We start from the raw sequence: 22937 nt of genomic DNA, 5'->3' as shown, positions 1-22937 counted from the left end.
CAGGGGGGAAAGGTGAGAGGCTCCAAGCCTCAGTCGCTTCCAGTTTAGCCATGTTTCTCCCATTCTGGCTAGTTTGGTCTTCCCTGGTCCAGCCTCTCTCAAATAGCCCTGTGTCTCTCTGCTACAGGTGCCCTGCCTCCACACAGAAGGCAATGATGAAATAATAGCTGGAGAGGAGGTACCATCTGCAAGAGACAAAAAGTGTCAGGTATCTTGATAAGTGCTTTACATGTATGGGTTTCAAGCCTTTGCAACAAATTGCAAGTAGGCTGCATGTGAGAAGGACCACAGTGATAACATGTTCTGTTTGCAGTTCAAACCTAGGACTTTCTGATTCCAAAAGCCATTTTTCTGTCTACCTCTCCAGTGATCAGATAGGTCAGTCTCTTCCTCTTAGGTGTCCCCCAAGCATGCTTCTAAGTCACCTCCTCCTTTTTCTTTTTCTATATGTCAAGCACCATCTAGTGCCTTGGAATCTCACGACCCTGCCCAGGGACCAAACACTCCCTCTAAGAATGCTGATCTGGGAAACTCTTGTAATAGTGGAACTGACTTACCCTCTCTTTGCAGAGTGTGTCTAATTCTTTTTTTATGTATTTTATTTTTCCAGGGAGGTACTGAGGATTGAACACAGGACCTAAGCATGTGCTTTACCCCTGAGCTATACTCTCCATACTAGTTCGTTCTAAATTCTTCCTACAGATATAAACTAAAACCCCCAAACTGTGGCAGTACATGGCAGTATCATTTATCAGTTGTTCTCTCTTGAAGGCTCCAACTCCTAAACGCAACCCAGAATCCAATGAGTCAATCTTTCCATAATAGTAGAATTACTACTCAGTGCTTTTTAGAACACAGAAGGACTTTTATTTCATTATTTTCCTAAATTTCATTTTCAGTTACACATTTTTTTGAAAGGTGGAAAACCAAAGGCAATTTTCAGTCACAGCAATGCCGTCATATACACATAATCTAAGATTTTGCTGCTTGAGTGAATTACAGTCCACTCAGGGTTTCCTGGTTAAAGAAGAGAAAACTAAGATAACAGAGAGGAAAAGTGAAGAACATTGTTCTGCAGGAAATTTGTTGAACTCAATAACAATTTATTCATAGATGCAGTGTCCTTTTTTTTTTTTTAAAGGAAACTCTAAAATTCCTAGAAACACAAGACAATCAGTATTTTGGGATGAGCATACATTCATATATTTGTGTGAAAATTTGTGCAATTAAGCAATGTGGAAAATGTTATTTGTTACCACAGCCGATGAAAATATATTTTCATTTCTATATAAGTTAAATATTTCCATCTCCCATATAATGTTCTGCAAAAAAGCCAGATGTCTAGTTCATGAAACAGACAAAGGTACAGGCAGCAGTAACTGAAAAGGAGCTTAACAGTCTTAGCTACACAGCCCTGGGATGAAGAAAACACTTTGCATAATCATGTGCAAGGCTGGATGAGGATTCTAGATCTCTTATAACTACAAGGGTTTGCAAGCTTCTACTTCACACAGTATGCCCCAGATTCAGTCAATTCAGCCAAAGAGTCAAGCAAAAATTCAGGTAGGTGATCTATAAGTGGCAAATGACCCGTTTGACTAAATTGACCTCGTTTTGTTGCTAGAAGGACAGTATTCATTGCACGTGCCCTATAAAGAAATCATCTGTAAGTGGCTATTGGTTTTAATTAATTTTTCCCCCTCAGGCTCCTAGAATTTTGCTTAACTGCTTTTCAGGCTCAAGAAAATACAGCTGTGTAAACAAGCGACAAACATATTAATAACATAAAAACAAATACTGTGCTTTATGCACAGTTCTCTCCATAGTAAGCTAGATTTCTCCATAGGAGAAATGTCACAAAAAACAAAGAGACGTGGGGATACAGCAGAAAGAACAGGATTGTCTAATGCCTAAAATGTTATCTTACTCCAGTGACAGGTGCCAGTGTTGATCACCAGTCTCATTTTTACTTAGTTTACGTGAGAAACTTTGAATAGTGTATTTCCAAGTGTCATCATGCCAGAGAAAAGGTCCGCACAGCAGGGAAGCAGTGCACTTCAGCTCAATGCATCTACTGTCTGACAGTCTGGACTGGGGAGCTTCAAGCAGAGAGTGAATCCATTTTACAAAAACAACTTGCTTCTGCAGACAAAAGGTACCAACTGCAGAAAGCTCTCTAAAGAACGGAGTGTGAATCTTCTTTGGCATAAAAAATGTTCCACAAACACATTCATTTTCTGTGCAAATGAGCCTTCAGGACTACCCCCATTTTATTTAGAGAATGCATTTTTCATCTTTTAGTGTGTAATCTTGTCCTGTATTGGGGAGTCAGAGTGAATTTCAAATAACAACTACGTATTATTGAAATTTGAAAAAAGACAAATTTAAAAGATTATTGATATTATATTCATTGAGGTGTCAGGTCAGTGCCAAATTTCCAAGGTTCAAAAGCTGGTTAGTTTCCTGGTTGCCTAGTAAGTCTGAGGTTTGATTCCATGCGTTTCAAGGAACAGGCTCAATTTTAGCTTCTCTAAGCTTTTCTAAAATCCTTGCAGGTCATTTTCTAGTATTTTTGTTCCTACTCAAACTTCAATAGCAAGGGAAAAGAAACAAGTTTTCATCTTTAATGTAGTTTTTAGGGGCTTTAACTACATTTTGAAGATTTTTGGAGAAAGGAGCTAGTTCTCTTGGTTACTTGATATGTTAGCACACAAAGGAATTACAGATGGTAAGGAGAGTGCAAATGACTATTAGAAAAAAAGTCTCATGCATTTAAGATTTTTTACAAGTCAAAATATACATCCTCCTATTGCCACCCATTCCTTAATTGTACAAGAACCATTCCTAGCTCATGTCTCCTTTATATCTCACTGAAGCAGATTAGGATTAAAGATACTTTTCTTGCAGAAGAGCTTATATATCTAATACTCATCAGTGTAATCAGTGGCATTAATAAGAAATATAGCAGCAGCTTAGGCTGAGTCACCCATCATATCCTCCATGTATGGGGATTTAAATGTGTAAAATGACAGGTACATGAAATTTGGAGGAAAAATAAAGCAATCTGCAGACTTTGGCACTAGCACACATAATGTTTTGTTTGAGTTATTAGGAATGTGGTTTGACAGTCACTGAATAAGAATTTAAAAACGATAAATCTGCAGAAAACAAACAATCAGAGGTGTTGGTGTTCATTTGAATGCTCCCCACCTCCCATTTCCACCCACCCACCCTATAGAGTTTCAATTATAATAAAAATAGAGATCTTAACATCAGAACTTTGCTGTTAACTCGCCAAGGTTTCTCTGTGCCATTCAAGCCACCCATAGGGTTTGAAGCACCAAATCCACAAGTTTCTCCACCCAAGTTCAGGTAAACAAAAACTGAATGAAGACTGAAGGATGCCAAAGGAACTATTATTAGATGAAGCTGTAACACAAAGTTCTCCCCATAACACAGGGCATTAGTGTCTAGTTCAAGCACTGCCAGGCTGCATGTGGATCTCTCAGACAGGCTTCAAACAGCAACTACAAGTACCTCTGATTCTAGAGGGCATCATCCCTGATACCAAGGCAGGGCAGGCATCCCTTTTCCATCATCAATTTTTTAAAGTCGCAACTTCTCCTTGCGATTGTCTGCCTCGGGGTCAGTGCTGAACCTGGGGTTCGAGGGGAGGAAGTGAACCTCCTCCAGAGCCTGGAAGCTCTATCCTTCGTTTGAACAGTTTTTTAGGGGCTCTCTCTCAGGGCTGTCCTGGCTTCTCAGGATCCAATGCCCTTGCTCAGAAGAGAAAGCTTCACTCCGACCTAGTAACAGTGAAAGAAGAGTCGACCTACCTGTGTAACTAGATACAACATGATTCCCCAAAGGCCGCTTAGGCGACCGCACTGCAATTGAGCAGTCAACTTGTGCACTTAAAGCGTATCAGTTTATGGAACGCTTGTTTGAAGTCCTCGTTGGACATGGTATAGATGATGGGGTTGATGAGGGAGTTAAGATAGCCCAGCCACGTGAAGAAGTCAAAGATGGCCAGGTGGAACCAGCAGGCGTCCTTGCAGATAGGCATCACCAGGGAGATGATGAAGAAGGGCAGCCAACACACAATAAACGCTCCCAAAATGATCCCCAGGGTCTTGGTGGCTTTGCGCTCTCTAGCGGCCATGAGTTTTTTCTTCTCCAAAAGGGCGTCGGAGACTCGTACTTTGACTTGGTTCACGTACACAGGAGACCCGGATTCGCTGGGTACGTCTGGAGCCCGCGAGTTAGTGGAGGTGACCGAAGACGTGGACCCGGGGGAGTCGGTTATCAGCTGGGCTCGGGTCAGACGCTTGCCGGTGCTGTTGGGGGTCTGTTTAAAAATTCGAGAGCGGGCTTCCACATAGATGCGGCCATAGAGGGCGATGAGGAGCAGGGTGGGGAAGTAGAAAGCGCCCACCGTGGAGTAGACAGTGTAGAGGATGTGGTCGGTGTTCACCACGCAGTCCGACACCTCCTCCTCGGCTTTGGCCTGACGCCAGAAGAAGGGCGGCAGCGAGATGGAGATGGAGAAGACCCACACCAGCGCGATCATGACCGCCGCCCTCTTGGGAGTCCTTTTAGCTGAGTACTCCACGGCGTCCGTGATGGCCCAGTAGCGGTCCAGGGCGATGACGCAGAGGTGCAAGATGGAAGCTGTGCAACAGGTGATGTCCGACGACAGCCAGAAGTCGCAGACCACCTGGCCCAGAGTCCAGCGGCCCGTGACTGTGTACATGGTGCTGATGGGCATCACCAGGATGGATACGAGCAGATCGGTGACCGCCAGGGAGGCGATCAGGTAGTTGGCAGGGGTGTGTAGCTTCCGCGTCCGGTACACGGTAGCGATCACAAACGCGTTGGAGAGCGTGGTGGCCAAGGTGATGAGTGCAAGAAGCATGACCAGTACTACTTTCCAGGGCAGGGCGATGGAGTCCTGGTAAATGTAGCCCTCGGCGCTGCAGTTGTGGGAGGGAGCAGCGGAGAGGTTGGCTTGAGGAAGCCCAGCCTGGGAGCTCGCCGACAGCGGCGGGGCGCACGGAGCGCCTGTTCCCACCATGTCTCTCCTCGCCCCGGCTCCGGAGCGCAGCTCTCAGGCATGGAGCGGAGGAGGAAGAGGGCGGAAAGACCGCGGAGGGGATCACAGTCTTGCCTCCCCCGCCCACGGTGGCTAGTCAGTTCCGTGGGTTCCTCAATTACATCTCCACCCAGATTCCCAGCCGAAACTAGAGGTCAAGGGCGCGGCAGCCAAGGCTGGCAGGCGCGTCCCCTGCACTTCCAATGCGCCCGGCGCTACAGCCGCATCTCTGGCTGCTCCTCTCTATGCCCCGTCTCAGCCCTGGGTTTACTAAGAACTGGTCCACAGAGCTCCGCTTAGCTCCAGCTCCCACCTGGACGTCTAGTGGAGAAGGGCGTTGTTTTGTCTGAGGAGGGAGCGTCCACCAGGTGGGATCTCTTACCCCAAGTGCTCGGGGCTAAGCGTCTCCTAACCCGGGCGCTCCTGGATCTGCAGACTCGGCCCGCAGGAGTTTCCTAGCTGTCGAGACCAAAGCTTGCAGGCCAGCGAGAAGTCCCGGTCTTGCATTCCCGCCCTCCTCCCCAGGCTGGGGCAGTTTCCTGCGGCGGCAGAGGCCGCCAGAGCTGGGTGGGGTGAAATCTGGGAGCCGCGCCGCGCCGCGCCTCCCGCCGGAGCTCTGCCCTCCCTTCTTTTCAGGCGCTGGCCACTCCGGAGTGCTGCCCTGCGGAGATGGGGCAGCAAGAGGAGGGGCTCGGAGACTGGGTCTGCGGCTGCTCGCACCGCGCCGCTGACACCTCGGTCCCACGGGCACCGCTCGTAGCCAAGCCGCTGGGCGCACGGGTCTGGGGGACCTGGCGCGGCTCGCAGGGTAGGGGCAGGTGTCTGGGGGAGCTGGAGGGACGCGGCGGACGCCAGTCCGGGAGGAGCGTGTGAGTGGCAGGGCGCATGGGCTCCTTTTATAGAGCCTAGGTCCGGTCTGCCTGAGCCGTGCAACTCGTGCCGCACGGCGAGTGCGGAGGCCCGCTCCCCATCACCTTCGCTTTTTCTCTCTCACTCCCTCCCTCCTATCCTCCCGCCCGATTCCCTTCCCCGCCAAGGAAGTTCCCGCCGGGTCCTATCGCCCCCTTTCCCACTTCCTATCCCCTGGCCCGTCTCCCAGTCTTAACACCCTGGCGCCGCAGTTCTGGCCGGAATGGGGATGAGGGCGTCCTGTCCTTGCCTCAGTCTTCTTCCGAGCTTGCTGCACGCCCCTCCCTCAGCTGCGGGCCCAGGCACAGCCCCACTAGAGTCATTATTACGTCCGTATAGGCTCCTAGCCAGGCCCTCTCCTGCCCCCAGCAGGCCAGGCCAGAGTTCGGTGGAACCAGCCGGAGTCTCTGACTTCCACGCTGTGGAGTTTTATCCAGCCCTGCAGGCCACACCCAAGTTAAAAGGAGGCGCCAGTAATATAGCCTTAGAAGGAAATGGCCAATACCGCATTTTATACTTCGGGCTTCAAGTCATACTTAATTCTTGGTACCATACAAACTAATTTTTCATATCTGTTTTTAGGAATCTGAGCTTTCTATTTAATCCCTCCCCTTTAACTGTGAGTCAACAGAAAAGAAAAAAAGAAAAGAAAACTGTCTGCAAAAATGTAAAAGTATCACAAACAGAAGCACACTGTTTGTGAAATCAAACCGTCCTCTCCATCCTCCCTCTCCAGCCGCACCGCAGTTCAGTGCCTCTGGAAAACAGTTCGCAGTGAGCACGGCTCCCTCCCACAGCCCACCTGGAAAGCAGGTCATCAGAATTTAATAGCGGGGTGTGGGGGGGAACCCGGGGTCTGGGACCCCAACCATCAGCGCCATCCACGCGTCTCTTTGGTCTTCAACAAATCCATTCGGATAGTGGTATCAACCATATGTGGCGCCAAGCAACAACAGAACCTAGGTCCCACGGCCCCGGAGCAGGTGCTCTGTACCCAGTTCCTCCTCCAACCTTAACAGAAACACATGCAGAATAGAAGTACAAATAGGAGAACATTTAAAGAGAAGCACGGGGAAGGGACACTGTATTTTCAGCCATGAGAGAGAAGCTATAGTAACTGCCAGCTCCAAGCGCCTAGCTCAGTGTTTGGCAGCTAGAATGCATTCAATAAAAACGACCTTACAATTGAACTTATCCTGGTAAGTGTAAGCATGTTCTAAAGAGAACTATTCATTTTGCAGCCGGAGATTATCTGGGCCATCCGTTCAGTTTAGAAGAGTCATTGAGATCCTTTGAAAGAAGAGTTTTTACCCTAGGTGACAGAACTCTACTCCAAGTTCCCTTAATTCCCGCCGTCTCTAAGCCAGCCAGATGGGTAAAAATCGAGTGCCTGCTCTATGCCGGGCATTCTTCTAGGCACCTGGTGTATAAAGGCCAGTGAGGTAGATCCAGACACAGTTTTCAAGCAGAAGTAGCAGACAGGAAATAGCCACGTGAACAAGTGAAGAATTAACATAATTTCATACAGCGTTAAGTACTATGAAGAAAATAAAACATATTAATATGTTTGGAGTGAAGGTACTTCTTAACTAGGTGTTAACTCTCCACAGATGTCCTCTGGCTGCGGTCTGGGCTGCAGCAGGCAAGCTGGGTGTAAAGGCGCAATCTTCTCTTTCCTCTCCTCCCATCTCTAGCGCCCAGCGCTGCTCGGGTAACCTTAAGCCTCGTTTGCACGGCATTTTAATGGTCCTGCCCACCTTTCCACGCCACCCACCCACAACAGACCCCAACAAGTTGTAATTATTTTGCAAACTGCAACGTTCTCTTAGTAACCGCAGCAAAGGAAAGCAAACAGACAAGTCTAAACCACTAGGTGGGGGCGTTGGTCAGGATGGAGCAAGAGTGAGTGGTTGCGGGGGGCGGGGCAAGGGGGCGGTGCCAAGAAAGTATTTTCCTGCTACCTCACGCGAGCCGGACAAGGTTTGAGAGATCTGTTGAAGGGATGCGAGGAGGAAGACAAAGAGGAGGAAGCAAAGAGCAGCTGCAAGCAGCCTTTCCTTTTTCAATGTAATTGCTCCTCCTCTGGTTGGATTTGGCTTTAGCGATGTGGAGGACCTGTGGCTTTCTCCAGCCACGCTTTCGCTGCTTCTCGGAGTCCCGGATCCTGGCTGGGATCTGCCACCCCTGGGAGGAGTTTGATTTTTTTCCCATTTTGGTTAAGAACAGCGTGAACAAACCCAGCTATCATACAGATGAAATTGTATTGGGCAGAGTTGAGTGAAGAACCTCGTTTCCTTAACTTGCCTCCCTCATTTCACTCTCTCTTTTTTTTTCTTTGCACTTTCAAACATATAAAATATAGATATTTGCACCTGGGCACATGTTTGTGAAACACTCCAGAGACCAAGGAATCTTTAAAGTCACCTATGCCTCGGTCGCCCCGGCGGAGGAAGTGCCCATGGCCGCTCCGCAGTCCCCAGCCATGCTAGTTAAATTCCCTGCAAGTTTGCGGGGAAATTCTGCAGACACACTCAGCAGAGGGGCATGGAGAGAATGCAGATCAGGTACCAGGGCGTAGCAGAGGTTAGTTGAGTGGAATTGAGCTTCTGCTCCGCCACCAGGCACTGAAACAGCCAGTTCACGTTCCCCACTTGTCAGCTCCACCCGGATCGACTTTCAACAGAAGCTGAGGACGTGGAGGATAACGCTGAGCCTCGGCGGAGCCGGTGATCACACACCAAGCCTGACACCATGGTGAGCTGTGAGATGCGGAGGGACCAGAGAAGAATCGCCCCTCAAGAGAGACCTTGCTTCTGCTGCAAGGAATTGGTGCTATTGCAGCGAAACGCGAGGCGCAGTCCTTCAGGTTTGCAGCGCAGCACTAAGCAGACCTAACGCTGTGGAGAGAAGCCCCTCCACCCCGCGCAGCTGCAACAGAGATCCCGAAGAACTTGCTGCAGCGCAATTCTGGCTTGACTGGAAGCCAGCCAGCCCTCTGGTCTGGGGCGCTTGAGTCGTGCTTGCAACATCCCTAGTCTTCCCAGCATTTCCCAGAAAGTCACTCAACTCCAGGGCACAGGCGCAAAGAAAGTACTTGTGAATTTATCTTTGAGTTGCAGAAATGAGAGAGCTGGACCACTCAACGCTCTAGTCACTTTGCTCCTTCAAGAAAGGAAAATGCAACTTCACACCCTCCAGCTCCACCACTTGAAACATCTACAAGTGGTCCCTGACTACAATATGTGAGGACCTGGCAAGCTACTTAATCTTGCAAATCCTGCTTCCTCAATCTACGGCCACTGTTTTTGGTTTGCTTGTTTGGACTGGAAAACAAAACAAAACAAAACAAAAAACCTCCCACCCAGGAAATGAGCAGCAGAAGACCAGGAGCTCTGTACAACATATTCATTCGTGGTGACAGTACATTTCCAGGTTCCTCTTACATTTCCTCCAGAATACTGGTAGTCATGAAAGTACAAGTCATACTTGTATCTTGCTTAAAATTATGGAAATGTTCAGATAAATGAACATATAATTCATATATATACATATTTATACACATCCATATATATGGATGTATACACACAATTTTTGCAGACAACTTCTAGGGGTTACCAGACTTTCTTGGGTTCAGATCCCTCTCCATATTTCTGACCCAACATTGGGCCTTTGCCTTGGTATCTGTGTCATGGTATTTATATGTTTTGTGCTTGATGAGGAATTTTTAAGCCTTTGGATGCTTTAGTCTCTAAGTGCTAAGCTGACATAAATTAATCCTTGAGAATTAGTAATTCTGCTATGTGTTTTATGTATGAACACAAATACTGTGTAAGCTGCATCCATATGTAAAGATGAATGCAGACTAAATAAACTTAGAGCACACACACACACACACACATAATTTAGACACGTTCTAACTCATGTGTCTATAGTAACATCCTCTTTGCTACTTTGGACAGATACCCACAACAGATATATTACTGCTGGTTCAGAACTAACCCAGTTCCAACTAGAAGAACCAGCTCCCCACTTAGATCTCAATCACATATTACCTGGCTGAAGACCTAGGTCTTAGAAGAAAATTTCTAACCTAAAGCTTAAAGTAATGTAAGTGAGGTTGCATTGGGGGAGAAGGACATTGAATTTTGGGGGGACAATGTGTTTTGATAATAATAAGAAATCATACCAGTCAGAATGGCCATCATTAAAAAGTCCACAAATGATAAATGCTGAAGAGGGTGTGGAGAAAAGGGAACCCTCCTACACTGCTGGTGGGAATGTAAACTAGTGCAGCCACTATGGAGGACAGTATAGCGATTCCTTAAAGCACTGAGAATAGACTTACCCTATGATCCAGCAATTCCAGTCTTGGGTGTATATCCAGATGGAACTCTAATTTGAAAAGACACATGCACCCCAATGTTCATAGCAGCACCATTTACAATAGCCAAGACATGGAAGCAACCTAAATGTCTATTGACAGGTAATTGGATAAAGAAGTTGTGATATATATGTATAATGGAATACTACTCAGCCATAAAAAGAATAAAATAATACCATTTGCAGCAACATGGATGGACACGGAGATTATTAAACTAAGTGAAGTAAGCGAGAAAGAGAAAGAAAAATACCACATGATATCACTTATATGTGGAATCTTAAAAAAAAATGACACAAATAAGCTTATTTGTGAAAAATGGCACAAAACAGAAACAGACTCACAGATGTAGAAAACAAAGTTATGGTTACCAGGAGGAAAAGGGGAGGGTGGAGGGGTAAATAGAGAATTTTGGATTTGCAGATACTAACTCCTATATATAAAATAGAAAAACAACTGAGAATTAGAGAATTTTTAGAAATTCTGCCAATGCCAGACAGCTAGTGATAAAACTAGTCTTTAAATCCCAGTCTAATTTCAAGGACTACCTCTTTCCCAATAATCTACACAGACTTAGCCACGCAACTCAGCCCTGACAACCCTTTAAAACATCCTGCCTGTGCCTTTATTTCATCCCACCTGAGAGGTGGCATCAGTGTACACAGCTAGTTAAATCTTCAGAATAATCTTCGGTTACGTGCTTACAGAATTTTTCTAGGGGGGGTGGTGGTGGTGGTAAAAATCAGGTAGAGAATTGTGCACCATAATTACGTTTAGCCAGCTAATTATCACTCCCAAAGTGGCGCTGGTAGGTGATCGAGTACCACATGTTCTGGACCCCACAGCCCGAACAGAAACCAGGCTAAGCCCGGTTTAGAAGATTCCTGACTTGCTTTCCCGGTTCCATTTAGTTACCTTCAGGGCGAGCATGATTTATTTTATTATTATTTTTTTCTGTCTTGTCTACATTTTCTTCCTCCTCCTCTTTATTCTTCTTCCCTGTCTCCTCATCCTTACCACTTCCCCCAAAGCCTGCTGTATACACATATACATTAAATAAAAAACAAAATCAATTTAAGCTTTTAAAAATTATTTGGAAGGACTGTGTTAAATACAGTGACATTCCCTGTTCTCCATTTTTAACCATGCTAAGGTAAATATCAGTCAGAAAAATAACCAAAAAAAATTTTTTTTGAATTGCTTTTCTTTTTCTCTTGTTTATTGAACATAATTCACTTTTTCTCTTACCAAAGAAAAAGAGGCCTGGTGAGAATATTGTTCAAGGAAAGTTCTCTAAGGCACATCTTATCAACCAGAAATCAGAAGTTCATCTACTAAGAATTTGCCGAAACCATGGATGTAAACAAAATAAATTCAGATTCCTTTGCCCTTTGCACATGAAAGAGCTCATCTCAAGCCCCATTCAGATCTTACTTCTTCTTACTTTACATACACTTCTGTCATGTTTGGCTGCGTGATTTCCAAGGCCGCTGAAGATTAGAAGCATCACATTAGACATGGATGAGAAACTATGTCAGGTAAGCATACTGGAGGCAGTAAGATGTCACAGCTGTTATCATCATCACAAATTAGTCAGGGGAACCTAAGGTAAACTTTAAAAAAAATGGAAACCTAAAATAGTGACAGTAATAACATTATTATTTGGGTTAGCACATTTAATAGTACAAAGTATAGTATTAATTCAGACATTTATTGCAGGTGGTGGAAAACCAGTTTAATCATTCCTAAAAACAATAGAGGGAATTTATTTCAAAGAGAGTTGGGCCTCTAAAAATCAAAAGAGGAATTGAGCCATCAGCCGCCGTGGACCAGGAAGGAACGGAGCTGAGCCTTAGGACAATCTGCACTCTGGACACCATCAGGACTCTCCTTTTCCTATTGGTTGTTGTCTGTGTGTTGACTTTTTTCACTCATTTCACTGTAGACAGGCTTTCTCCACATTACTGGAAATGCAGTCAATAATATCTTTTGAGGATTCCATTTAGTGCAGAAACCAATCTGACTCTGTTTCAAGTTCCAAAATTCTAAGAAATGGGTTCTGCTTCTGAGTAAAACATAGGAGACCATGATAGGTCCACATTCTGAAAGCAATGACTAGAAAAGCTATAAAATTTAGAAAGGCTGAAAAGCTGTGACAGCAAGAATTAGACAAATTAAAATCCCAGGGAAGGAAAAATATTTCCTAGATGAGCTGAAAATTGCCGCCTATTTCCTTGAGGTATTTGCTGGTTCTGGACACAGACTGTGCATTACACTTGGTCCAGGCAGAAGGATTCTACTGGGGAAAGAGAATCAAAGCTTTTCAGTCACTGATGCCAGTGGGACAGGTTTGATCTAGAAGTCCCCAAATGCATGGCCAGTTTTCTTGGTGGACATTTGCTATGGATTACAGCAAAAGAGGAGGAGACCCAGGAAGTGGGTAGGAAAATTCTAACAAATTGAACTGCCCGGTTTTGGAGTGCTTAGAAGAAACACTCCCTCTAGGGAGAAGGAACATACATTAAACCTAGACTGAGGATGCCGAAGACACAGAGCTCTCCTGTCTCTCAGTCAAAAGGCCCAGAGAACAGGATGAGTCTCAGACGGAGTAAGTCTGGTTGCAAATAGCCTGGACTCAACTTGATGTCTGACTGTTTGATGTAGTCAGTTCTACATGCATTCTCCCTAACTTAGGAAAGGGTGAATGCTCTCTGGTCAAAATAATATCATTTGGAGCCTCTAGAGCCCCTTTCATACAATATCTGATAACAATTTTAAAATGCTACATGCATAGTGGTAACAAAAATGTGACCAATAATAGTAACAACTAAAAAACCAAGACAGTGGAAGTAAATCCATACACAATCCAGATATTAGAATTAGCTGGACAGGACTTTGAAATAACTGTCATAGATTGTAGGACCCAAAGGAGACATACCACGTGATTTCTCAGTTAATTACTCAGTTTTGGTAAATTTCCATGATCATGTTAGATGTTAACATAGAGAGAAGCTGGGTGAGGGGATACAGGAATTCAATGTACTACTTTTGCAACTCTTCTATACTTCTGAAATTATTTCAAAAAAATTCTTAAGTTTTTACCTATGAGAGGGCTGAAAGATTTAAGATGATAGATCAGGGATATCCATGAGAATTCTTAATGAATAGGTTTTGTGTAGTTACGATTTTTGAACCATGCAAAAGTATGAACCATTCAGAAGTAAATTCAATTTTTTTTTAATAAATACAAATAAGAGGAAGGGTTTTTTTTTTTTAAGGAACTTATTCTTTAGCGACTCTCCAGATTTTGTCCAAAGATTTATATACAAGGCTGTTCATGTGATGTATGATACAATACTATACACTATTAGAAGGAAGAGATATATGATAGATACATACATACATACATACATACATACATCTAGAGATTGATACTATGAATATAGTGAAATAAATTAAAAGGAATTATGTAGAACTGGTTGCAGAAAGTATTCAGTCCTTAGGATCTCATATTCTAATATAACATCAAAATAAAGTATCCATTGCTATTGCTTATAAAACACAAAAGTACATCAGCTACACCAACAATAATTTAGACATAATATAAATGCTTTGACTTAATTGTACTCCTAGTAAATGTTCAATGAGTAAGGCAGTGTTGCCTTTCTCTGTTTCTCCTCTGCAGACCCTAGATGGCCTTTCCCAGTGGAAAGGAAATAGAGACGGAGCATGGTTTTTACAGCAGCCTTTCCCTAGACTGAAATATACTGTGGGTACATGAAGTAATGAACGGGAGAAAAAATTGGTTGGAGGATCATAATGATCATAAAAGCTTTTCCATGTTTTTTTTTTCCTGAAAATTATATTTCCAGGTTTAACTGAGAATCTGATTGCCAGTACAGGGTTTGGGTCTGCAGATTTGCAATTACTTAATTATCCAGAATAATTACATATTTTCTTTTATTTGCACATGCCATTGCATGCTAATTACACCCTACTGTGGAACTAAAGGTCAGATTCTAAAATTTGACCATATTTGCTAGTGAGGGTTTGCTGTTGACAGAGATACTAAAATGATGGGGCACCTGGTATCTTTTCTGTGATAAAAGGCAGTGGTTCTATGGCCACACCATCCAGCAGGTAACAATTTCTTTACACTGTATTTTTTGTTATTATCTGAATATCTGAATTTACATAAATTTAAAATCAGTTTGGCTCCAAAAAATGAACTAGGACACACTTTTCGTCTTCTATGCGATGACTCCATGAGCTTAGGGAAAACACAGTATTCACAGGAAAGGCTAAGTCATATTTTCTTTAATGCCAGGTTCCTTATAGTCATGATTTGCTTCATGGATTTGCCCAAATCTAACTCTGCTCCCCTCATCAAGTTTGGATATAAAGCTGGGTTCTATCAGCTCTTCATACTTCCCCAAGTTCCTTCCATGGATTTATAAAGCCTGATTTATGACACAAAGTTTACGAAAACAGCTAAAGTCTTCTTTTTGATCAGTTCACAGTAAAGATTACTCAGCTGGATCAGCCCCTCTGAAATGTTCCTCTTCTCAATCTTGAATGGGAAATTCTAGATTAAAGTGATGATTTCTCTTATTGGAACATTTTACTTTCCTATCAAATTTGTGTTCTATACTCAATTTCCTACTCTTATTAAATTATTTTTTCATCATGTCTTGGTCTCTCAGTGTTCCGATAGAAGGACATTATTTTCCTGGATGTTTCTTCAGAGTGTTTTTATTATTGTTATTATTGTATTTGCCTTTGTATGCAAATGTGTATATTAAAGTTTTTGTTTCACTGAATAAGGACTTAAAGATGAAGAATTCCTGAGTACCTCAAATCCATTATGCAAACTTATTTTTGAAGTGATAGTTCATTAAGCTTATATTAAGTTCAAGATACCGAGTTTACAAAAGAGTACCTAAATGAATTTTCACTTTATTTTAAATATTTGGGGGAGAACAAAGTGTTTTTGTTGGTTGTTTTTACTTGTTTGTTTGGGTTTTTTGTTTTTTTTTTTAATCTAGTTTCAGTTCTTAAAAGTGCTTTGGAATCTCTGGTGCCACATGACCACCTGAGGGCTGAGGAATCACTGTCCTGTGCACACTCCTTGACGCAGCTGAAACCATTTCATAGGATATTTTGTGGAAAGCTATGATTCTGTATCCCCATCTATTAGTTGGTTTTCAAACATCATGGATGTTAGACATTTTAATGTTCCTTGTCAAAAATCTCAGGTTTATGCACAGGAGGAAATGGATTCAACTAATGGCTTCAGAACAGGCATTCATTCTAGAGCAGGGTTTTGGAGACCCATTGCTCTACCATGGAAAGATCTCAGGGCATCCTAGAGGAAGGGTATGAGTGGCTAGGGTGGGAAAGAGGACCCTATTGAGTGGGCTCAGATGAAATCTACCAACCAATGTGGACGTATGCTATATTTCATTTAATCTAAGAAGTCATCATCAACGGTAAAAAAAAAAATAATAATTCTTATAAGTACCACTGAAAAAAAAAAAGACACCAATTAAATTCACAATTCTTTCTCAGTATTTAGAATTGTATTTATCCCATTGAAAGAGCTCTTTAGATAATGGAAATATAGATTTTTAAGTTATATGTCACTTTCATACCTACATAAAAAAACAAATTAATTGGTTAAGGCATATTTACGAAATTTCTTCACGTTAAGAATCTCAGTCTTCTGAATCACTTTTCAACATAGGCATCAGTTTTCACATTTTCCCACATATCCCAGAGCATTTTTATGGGCGTACCCCACTGTTAATCTGTGCTTTTTTTCCCAAGGCAATATTCTGCCAGCTTTTTCCCAAGATGTATAAAAACCTGCAAGAAGTGACTACCACATCGCAATTTCCACCAGTAATTGTACAATACAGCCCATGTAAGAGATGTTCAAACATGGAAGAATACTATTCTTTTTAGACTTAGTAAATAACATTAAATTCAATATGTTTAACCACTTTCATGACGATATTGGTCTGCTAATTATAAGTCCGGCCTGCACATTCATTATAGTTGGTGTTTACATATTCCATTTTGCTGTACATCTATTGCTTTGTGATTCCTTTAAAAATTATATTTAGTAACTGAAGCCTATTGTCGATCTACTATAACTTAGAAAATTTGCAGCCTAGAAAATGTCTCCAGAAAGAGTGGACTGATTTAAATGCTACAAAATTTCATTGTAACTACGTTTTCCTATTGACTACAAATTTGAAAAAAAAAATGTTTTTTGTCTCATAATGAAGGTGACAGCTTCTCAGAAATAAAACATCAGTTTCTTCTGAATTTCTAATTTTCTAAACGCTATATTTAAAATCATAACAATGTTTTATCTGTATTTGAATGTCATATCTCAATATCACAATAAAAATATATCCATTCTGTCTCAAACCTGAAAAAAAAATCATTTTTATATAAAGCCTTTTTCTCCAGGGCACACTTAAAATGTTCGTGACAATTTTACTGTTTTTATAAAGTAGTTTAAACATCAGCAAAACTTTGTTAATAGTTAAATGTTAATATTTACTAACAAAATAAAGTAGAAATGCTAATGTTCTCTGGCTTTGTGAGGACAGGGGTCATGATAATTTACTTTTACAACATGGATTTAGTGCCAAGTAGGATTTAGTGCCAAAAGGATCATAGTAGGAAATTCAGTCAATATCTGTATCCTTAATCAACAATAGCTATTCTAAAATGGAGCCAGGGGCGTAAAATTTATAATTGCTGCTCTGAAGACCTTTAGGAAGGTGACTCAAAATTTAATATTTCTCATCTATCATAACAAATTTCCTTTGACACTTTTTGAGTACTCTTTTTAAAGTTTCCACATAGGTCTGAAATATTTTCATAGTTTATTGAAGTGTATTTGGGTGTACTTAAATATATCATAAAGCTCATTTTCTGGTTTATATTGAACTTCGCAGCTTGATTCGCTTTGTATTGATATCCATTTATTACTTTGAAGAGAGAAAGTAGAATGATGCTGAAAAATAAAACAGAGAAAATCAAGACATTTGGCTTTTATTTGGACTCAGGGAGATTTAATTTCTTGGGTACTGTCTGCTGATTGCGTGTATGTATCTATTTTCCCTTTTCTTTCATAAGAGGAAATTTGGTTGATGTGCTCAGATGAAAAAGCACATTTCTCATCTCTTTTGTAGGGAAACAGAGTAACATAAAAGCAGAAGTTCTTGGGTGGGGCTTCTGGGAAATCCTGCTTTGTGATTGAGATGGGGGATCCTGCCACCATCTTAACAATGAGGGAGCCTTGAGCAGGGAAGCCTCACGCTACTACTGATGCTGAAAAAGAGAGAAGGAAAGAGCCTAAGTTCCAGGTGACTCGATGAAACTGCCCTTCCAGCCCTGAACTGCCTTCCTCCAGACTTCTTCCACTTTAGTAGGTCACTGCTATTTCTGGACTCTGAAGTAGCTGCCAAATGCAGTTCCCAGCTTACTTAGGCTATAATCTTGACCCTTAGTAAGGCCAATATGATTATAGTCCAGTTGCAAAATGCCCTGGTTATCCTATTTTAAATGTGTTAGTGATAATGCTCACAATTCTCTTCTAAGAGACAACTACTTACATACGTTTCTTTAGGCTCTAAATATTTTCTGAGCAATGAGTCATTAGAGCCATAGAATTCAGCATATTTTGAAATGTATATGTTAAGCTAAATTGCTAAATAATCATTGTTATTATGACTAACAAATAAACAATAATAAACAAGATAATTAACTTTTGAATGAACATGTTTAGTGTAATCATATAGGGAAATATGTACTTTAACATTACCTAGAATTTTCCTCCTTTGAATAAAAAATGCATATTTAAATATTATGAGAATTTATTTCCCTACAGTTATCAAAATAATACACTTTGTGCAATTCTTTCACTTTGGAGAAAGTTGAAAGCTTATCTCAGAAGATACATTCTCCTTGTTTTTGATTAAACAAATATTTATTTCGGACCCTCACACAGCAGCAGATGTAAAAGATCTGGTCCCAGACTGAGGGAATTCATGATGTCCTCTCCAAATTGTGTGATAAAAAGTGTATGACAACTGTCCTAATTGCAAGTTTTACTCTTGTTTGCTATTATCAGTTTTTTTCTTTAAGAGATGCCAGGATTGTCAGTTGTGTTAATTACTCTCTACCCGGAAATCTACATGAACTGTAACCTTGGAAACTTGTGCTAAAGGCAGTGCAACAGGGTCAGGAAATTTCAGCCTTCTCTAGAAACTAGTTAAAGAATGCCATCAGCTGGGATTTTCTTTTTAGGACTAGGAAAAACAAAAAACACTGCAAATACCAAGCTCTTCCTACTTTAATATTCAAAACTTTGCCTAGGATTGAGTTCACTAAAAAATGATCAAGTAGTTTTGAATAAATACTTAAGAATTCTTTACTTTTGAGATCTTATGCAGAACAAGTAACTGAAAATGTTGACGTAAAACATAAGAGATTATTTCTTTGTGGCACATCTAAACCAATATATGAAGTTTGTCTTGTTTTTAAAATAGAGTTCAAAATGAACACACGCATAAGTGTTTCATGCTTCCTTTTCTGAAAATGTGTTTTCCATTCCAGATGTTAAGGTCAGAATCACCTTTGAAAAATTATCCGTTGGTTATTTCTCTAACTTTGACTTGGTGTGGCAGCTGTCCTTTATGGTGACAATAATTTTACTCTTCTGAAACAGGCACATTCTGTCACTTTGTATTAGAAGAATTTTCAATTTCAAGTGATCAGGAGGATTGACTTTCAGTAAGATTGAATAGCTCACCTTTTGGCTAAAAGATATTGTTTTAATAACACTCTGTTGTTAACTCTTTTGATTTCCAGTAAATATATGAGCTATCTGCTATGGGGGGATATTAAATAGCTTTATTAAAGTATAAAGCCATATTGGCATTTAAAAAATCTCCCCCTAATGCTAGCCTCTTGGTTTTAAGGAGACTCCTGACCAGTGATCTGTAGAACCCTATCCTTGCCTGTGTTTCATGTAACAGTGTTCACTAGAAAGCTTTGAACATACTCAGAGTCAGCAAAATAACAGAAGTTTATTTTGTACACTAAATATATGACATGTTTTACACAAAATGCATACAAAAATATACTCTTTTGACCCAAAAAGGAAAAACAAGTACATTATCAGATCCTTTGGCTAAAATAAAACAAATATTTCATGTGTTATCAATTCTTCAGGAGGGAAAAAAAAAAAAGCAGGCATCAGTTAAAAAGAAATATCAGGTTAAAAGTTATAGAGCAGAAAATAATGGCCAAAGTTAAAGAGTTTCCTGGTCATGTTCTTTTTCTTGATGGCAGTGTAATAGAAATTCATCACTATTATATGCCAAGTACAATGTGCAAATATTTTTTCCTTTGGCTTTTCTTAGAAATATGTATGCTCATGCTCTCTGGGGAGAAAAATTTCTCTACAAGAGAAACTGCTTAGTTTATACAGAGAACTTTTTAACCTGCCCTATTTTTTCCACCATTATTCATACCACACTGCCTTCTTTATTAAAAGCCTTAACTGAACTTTAAAAAAAAGTTTAGAATTAAAATGATTGTAATTTTCTTTCTCATCTTTTTAATATTGGACTTAAATGCTGTTCTTGATTTTGTTAAAATATTAATAAAATTATAAGCTAGCCTTTTAAAAATAGTTTTAGGTCCACTCTGTGTGGCTTTGATTTTTAAAACCATCCACTATGCAAATTGGGGTGGATATAGTTATTCAGAATTCAGCTGAGCTATTACAAGAAAACCATGAATCAGAAGTGAAAACTTCAGTTCATAATCAGGTTTTCAAGAAACTTTCACATGTAATAAGTAACCAACTCCCAGACGCTTTATTCCTTTACTCGAGTTTGTGTTTCATTTTCACTCTTTCTACATAACCTTTTGCAGAGTTTTCAATGCTCCCCCTACAAATGTGTTTTCTCATCATTCAGATTGCATCTAGAAAGAAGCAGAATACCATACTGATTTATAAGGAGAGTTTTACTCCTACCTTCTTGAATTCTTTTTTCTCTGCTTTGACTCACTGGACTGAGATTAAGACAGAAAAACCCAAGCTCTACCACTTCCCCATTCCATCATATTTATAATCTGTTTCATTTCACTTGACTAAAAATGTGCACTAAAGAAGGAACGCTTCTGCTTCAGAACCAGCTCAACACCAAGATGCAACTGACCTAGGAATGATGCCAACCCCGATCCCCATTCACCAGGGGTTTTCAAATCCCTGCGATAATATCTGTACTGATACTGACACATATGTCCCTGTAGCATGAATTTTATGCATCCATAATAAAGTGGAAACCAACATGAATGATGTTGAGAAGTCAGTAGCTTTGCTTGGTGTTACTTTCCTTATCTGTGAAAAGAGCTGTCTCCACCAAATTACCAGTAATGTCTCTTGCATTGTTAACGTTCCCTGAGTCTACATGCAAAGTGACGAATTCCAATATTCATAAATTAGAATGATAGTGGCAACTTTTTGTTAAGGCTAATATTTGATTAAAGAAAACTGTCTACTTTGATAATCAACTAAACAGAAATATTTGTTAATTATACTCGATGCTCAACAAAATAACTTCAGTAGTGATAGCAATTAAACTTCCTCATCTCGTCGAGGCTGTGGACACCCCAGACTGTTGAGTTTCCTCACCTCCAGGAAATCTCTGGTGCTGAGTTTCCTCACCTCCAGGAAATCTCTGGTGCTCACAGATAATTGTCTTACTCACTGCTGAACACTAACCTAAGTGTCAGGGTTTCTTTTAGAGGCTAGTTTATCTTCATTTCCTTCAATTTGAGGTCACATTTTAACAATTAATTCTTTCATTTCTCTGGAGGTCACTTTCTTTTTCTTTTTCCTTTCCCTCTTCCACTTTTCCAAAGAATGAACTCCAGTGACCATTTGATCTTTTTTTTTTAAATTTTTTTATTGAAGTGTAGTTGATTTACAATGTTAGTTTCAGGTGTACAGCAAAGTGATTCAGTTGTACGTTTACATACACATATATTTTTTTCTTTTCAGATTCTTTTCCATTATATGTTAGTACGAGATATTGATTATAGTTCCCTGTGTTGTACAGTAGGTCCTTGTTGTTTATCTATTTTATATATAGTAAAGTGTGTCTGTTAATTCCCAACCCCCAGTTTATCCCGCCCCACCCTTTCCCCTTTGATTTCTTAATATTACATTCTTGTTGTTTTGGGACATGGTGACATGGGTTGGTAAAAGAATTTACCAAAGATGGAGGAGAAGAACAGTACAGGAGTTTATTGGGTCTTGCTGCCATAGACAACAGTGGGCCACGCATGAGAGGAGCCTGTGTGAGCACCGGGGGGCCGGGTGTTGGGGTCATTTATAAGGTTGGGTCACAAGGTGCCTGATCTGCTTGTGCACAAGTCTCTGATAGGTTGTGGGTGAGCTAAGAGGTTTAGGGTCTGTGAAGGGTGGTGGGGTTTATGGCTCTGATAAGGTGAGCTGAAACAAGCCACCCTGAGCCATTGTGAGGTTAGGCAATACCCAGGGCTATTAGTTTGTCAGGGCAAACAAGCCCAGTAAAGAATGGACTTTGTCTGTTGAGGGATCACAGGCAGACAGCTGAGAGCCCAGGAATGAGGGTCACTGAGCTTGGAAGGACATCAGTGGGCCCCACACTTACTACATGAGCGATAGTGCTCACAAAGTCATTTGTGTCTCCTCATTATAATTTCCAAATTCTTTCATCCAGCAAGTTTGTTGTTTTTTTTTTTTTCCCCAACGTCTTTTTATATGTACAACAGTCAGGTCAAGGATACACTGATGAGTCAGGCAACTTGCCCTCCATGATCTCGCATGGTAGTGGGCGAGGCAGATGACTGCAGTGCACACCTGGATAAGCACTTGCACACCTGGGTGTAACTGTCTGGAGATAGAAACCGTGTACCTCATTCACTATCATAGCCCTGACTTACTTTGCCTGGGCTACTGGGACAATTTACCTCTAAGTAGGTAGCTTTAAAAACTAGCCATATTTTCTCTTATAGTTTTTGAGGTCAAAACTCTGAAACTAAGATGTCAAAGTGCCATGGTCCCTCTGAAGCCTCAAGGGAATGGTCCTCCCTTGAGTCTTTCAGTTTCCGGTGGCCCCACATGTTCCTTGGCTTGCGGCAGTGTAACTCTAACATCTGCCTCTCACTCACATGGACTTCTCCCCTGTTTGTATTCTCTCCTCTTCTAAAGAAACCAGTCATGGAATTTAAGACCCACCCTAACATGTAAGACTTCACCCTAACTAATTATATCTGCAATGACGCTATTTCCAAATAAGGTCACATTCTGAGGTTCTAAGTAGATGTGAATTTGGGAGAACATATTTCCCACAGTCCCCAACTCCCAGAATATTTCTTAGCGCTCATGTTTAACATAGACTACATGGCAAAGTTGAATGAATGCTTGTTCAATAAATGAATGGATCCTTGAAGGAATAAGTAGTAAAGGTGATAAGAGAACAC

At 41.3% G+C, this 22937-nt stretch overlaps 1 protein-coding gene across 1 annotated transcript; it reads right to left on the bottom strand.

Moving 5' to 3' along the window:
* Nucleotides 1-3296: 3296 nt before the first annotated feature.
* Nucleotides 3297-5573, bottom strand: HTR1B (5-hydroxytryptamine receptor 1B). Its single transcript, XM_031455962.2, has one exon. It carries the CDS (start codon nucleotides 5072-5074, stop codon nucleotides 3902-3904), a length of 1173 nt encoding a protein of 390 aa, XP_031311822.1. The 5' UTR covers nucleotides 5075-5573; the 3' UTR covers nucleotides 3297-3901.
* Between the last annotated feature and the right edge of the window lie 17364 nt (nucleotides 5574-22937).

The sequence above is a fragment of the Camelus dromedarius genome, chromosome 6, assembly GCF_036321535.1.
Source record: "Camelus dromedarius isolate mCamDro1 chromosome 6, mCamDro1.pat, whole genome shotgun sequence".
Taxonomy (NCBI): Eukaryota; Metazoa; Chordata; class Mammalia; order Artiodactyla; family Camelidae; genus Camelus; species Camelus dromedarius.
This window is presented reverse-complemented; position numbering and strand designations above follow the sequence as displayed.

Bases quoted from the DNA above. Each gene is read 5' to 3' on its own strand.
- HTR1B (XM_031455962.2), bottom strand. From the start codon at position 5,074: ATGGTGGGAACAGGCGCTCCGTGCGCCCCGCCGCTGTCGGCGAGCTCC.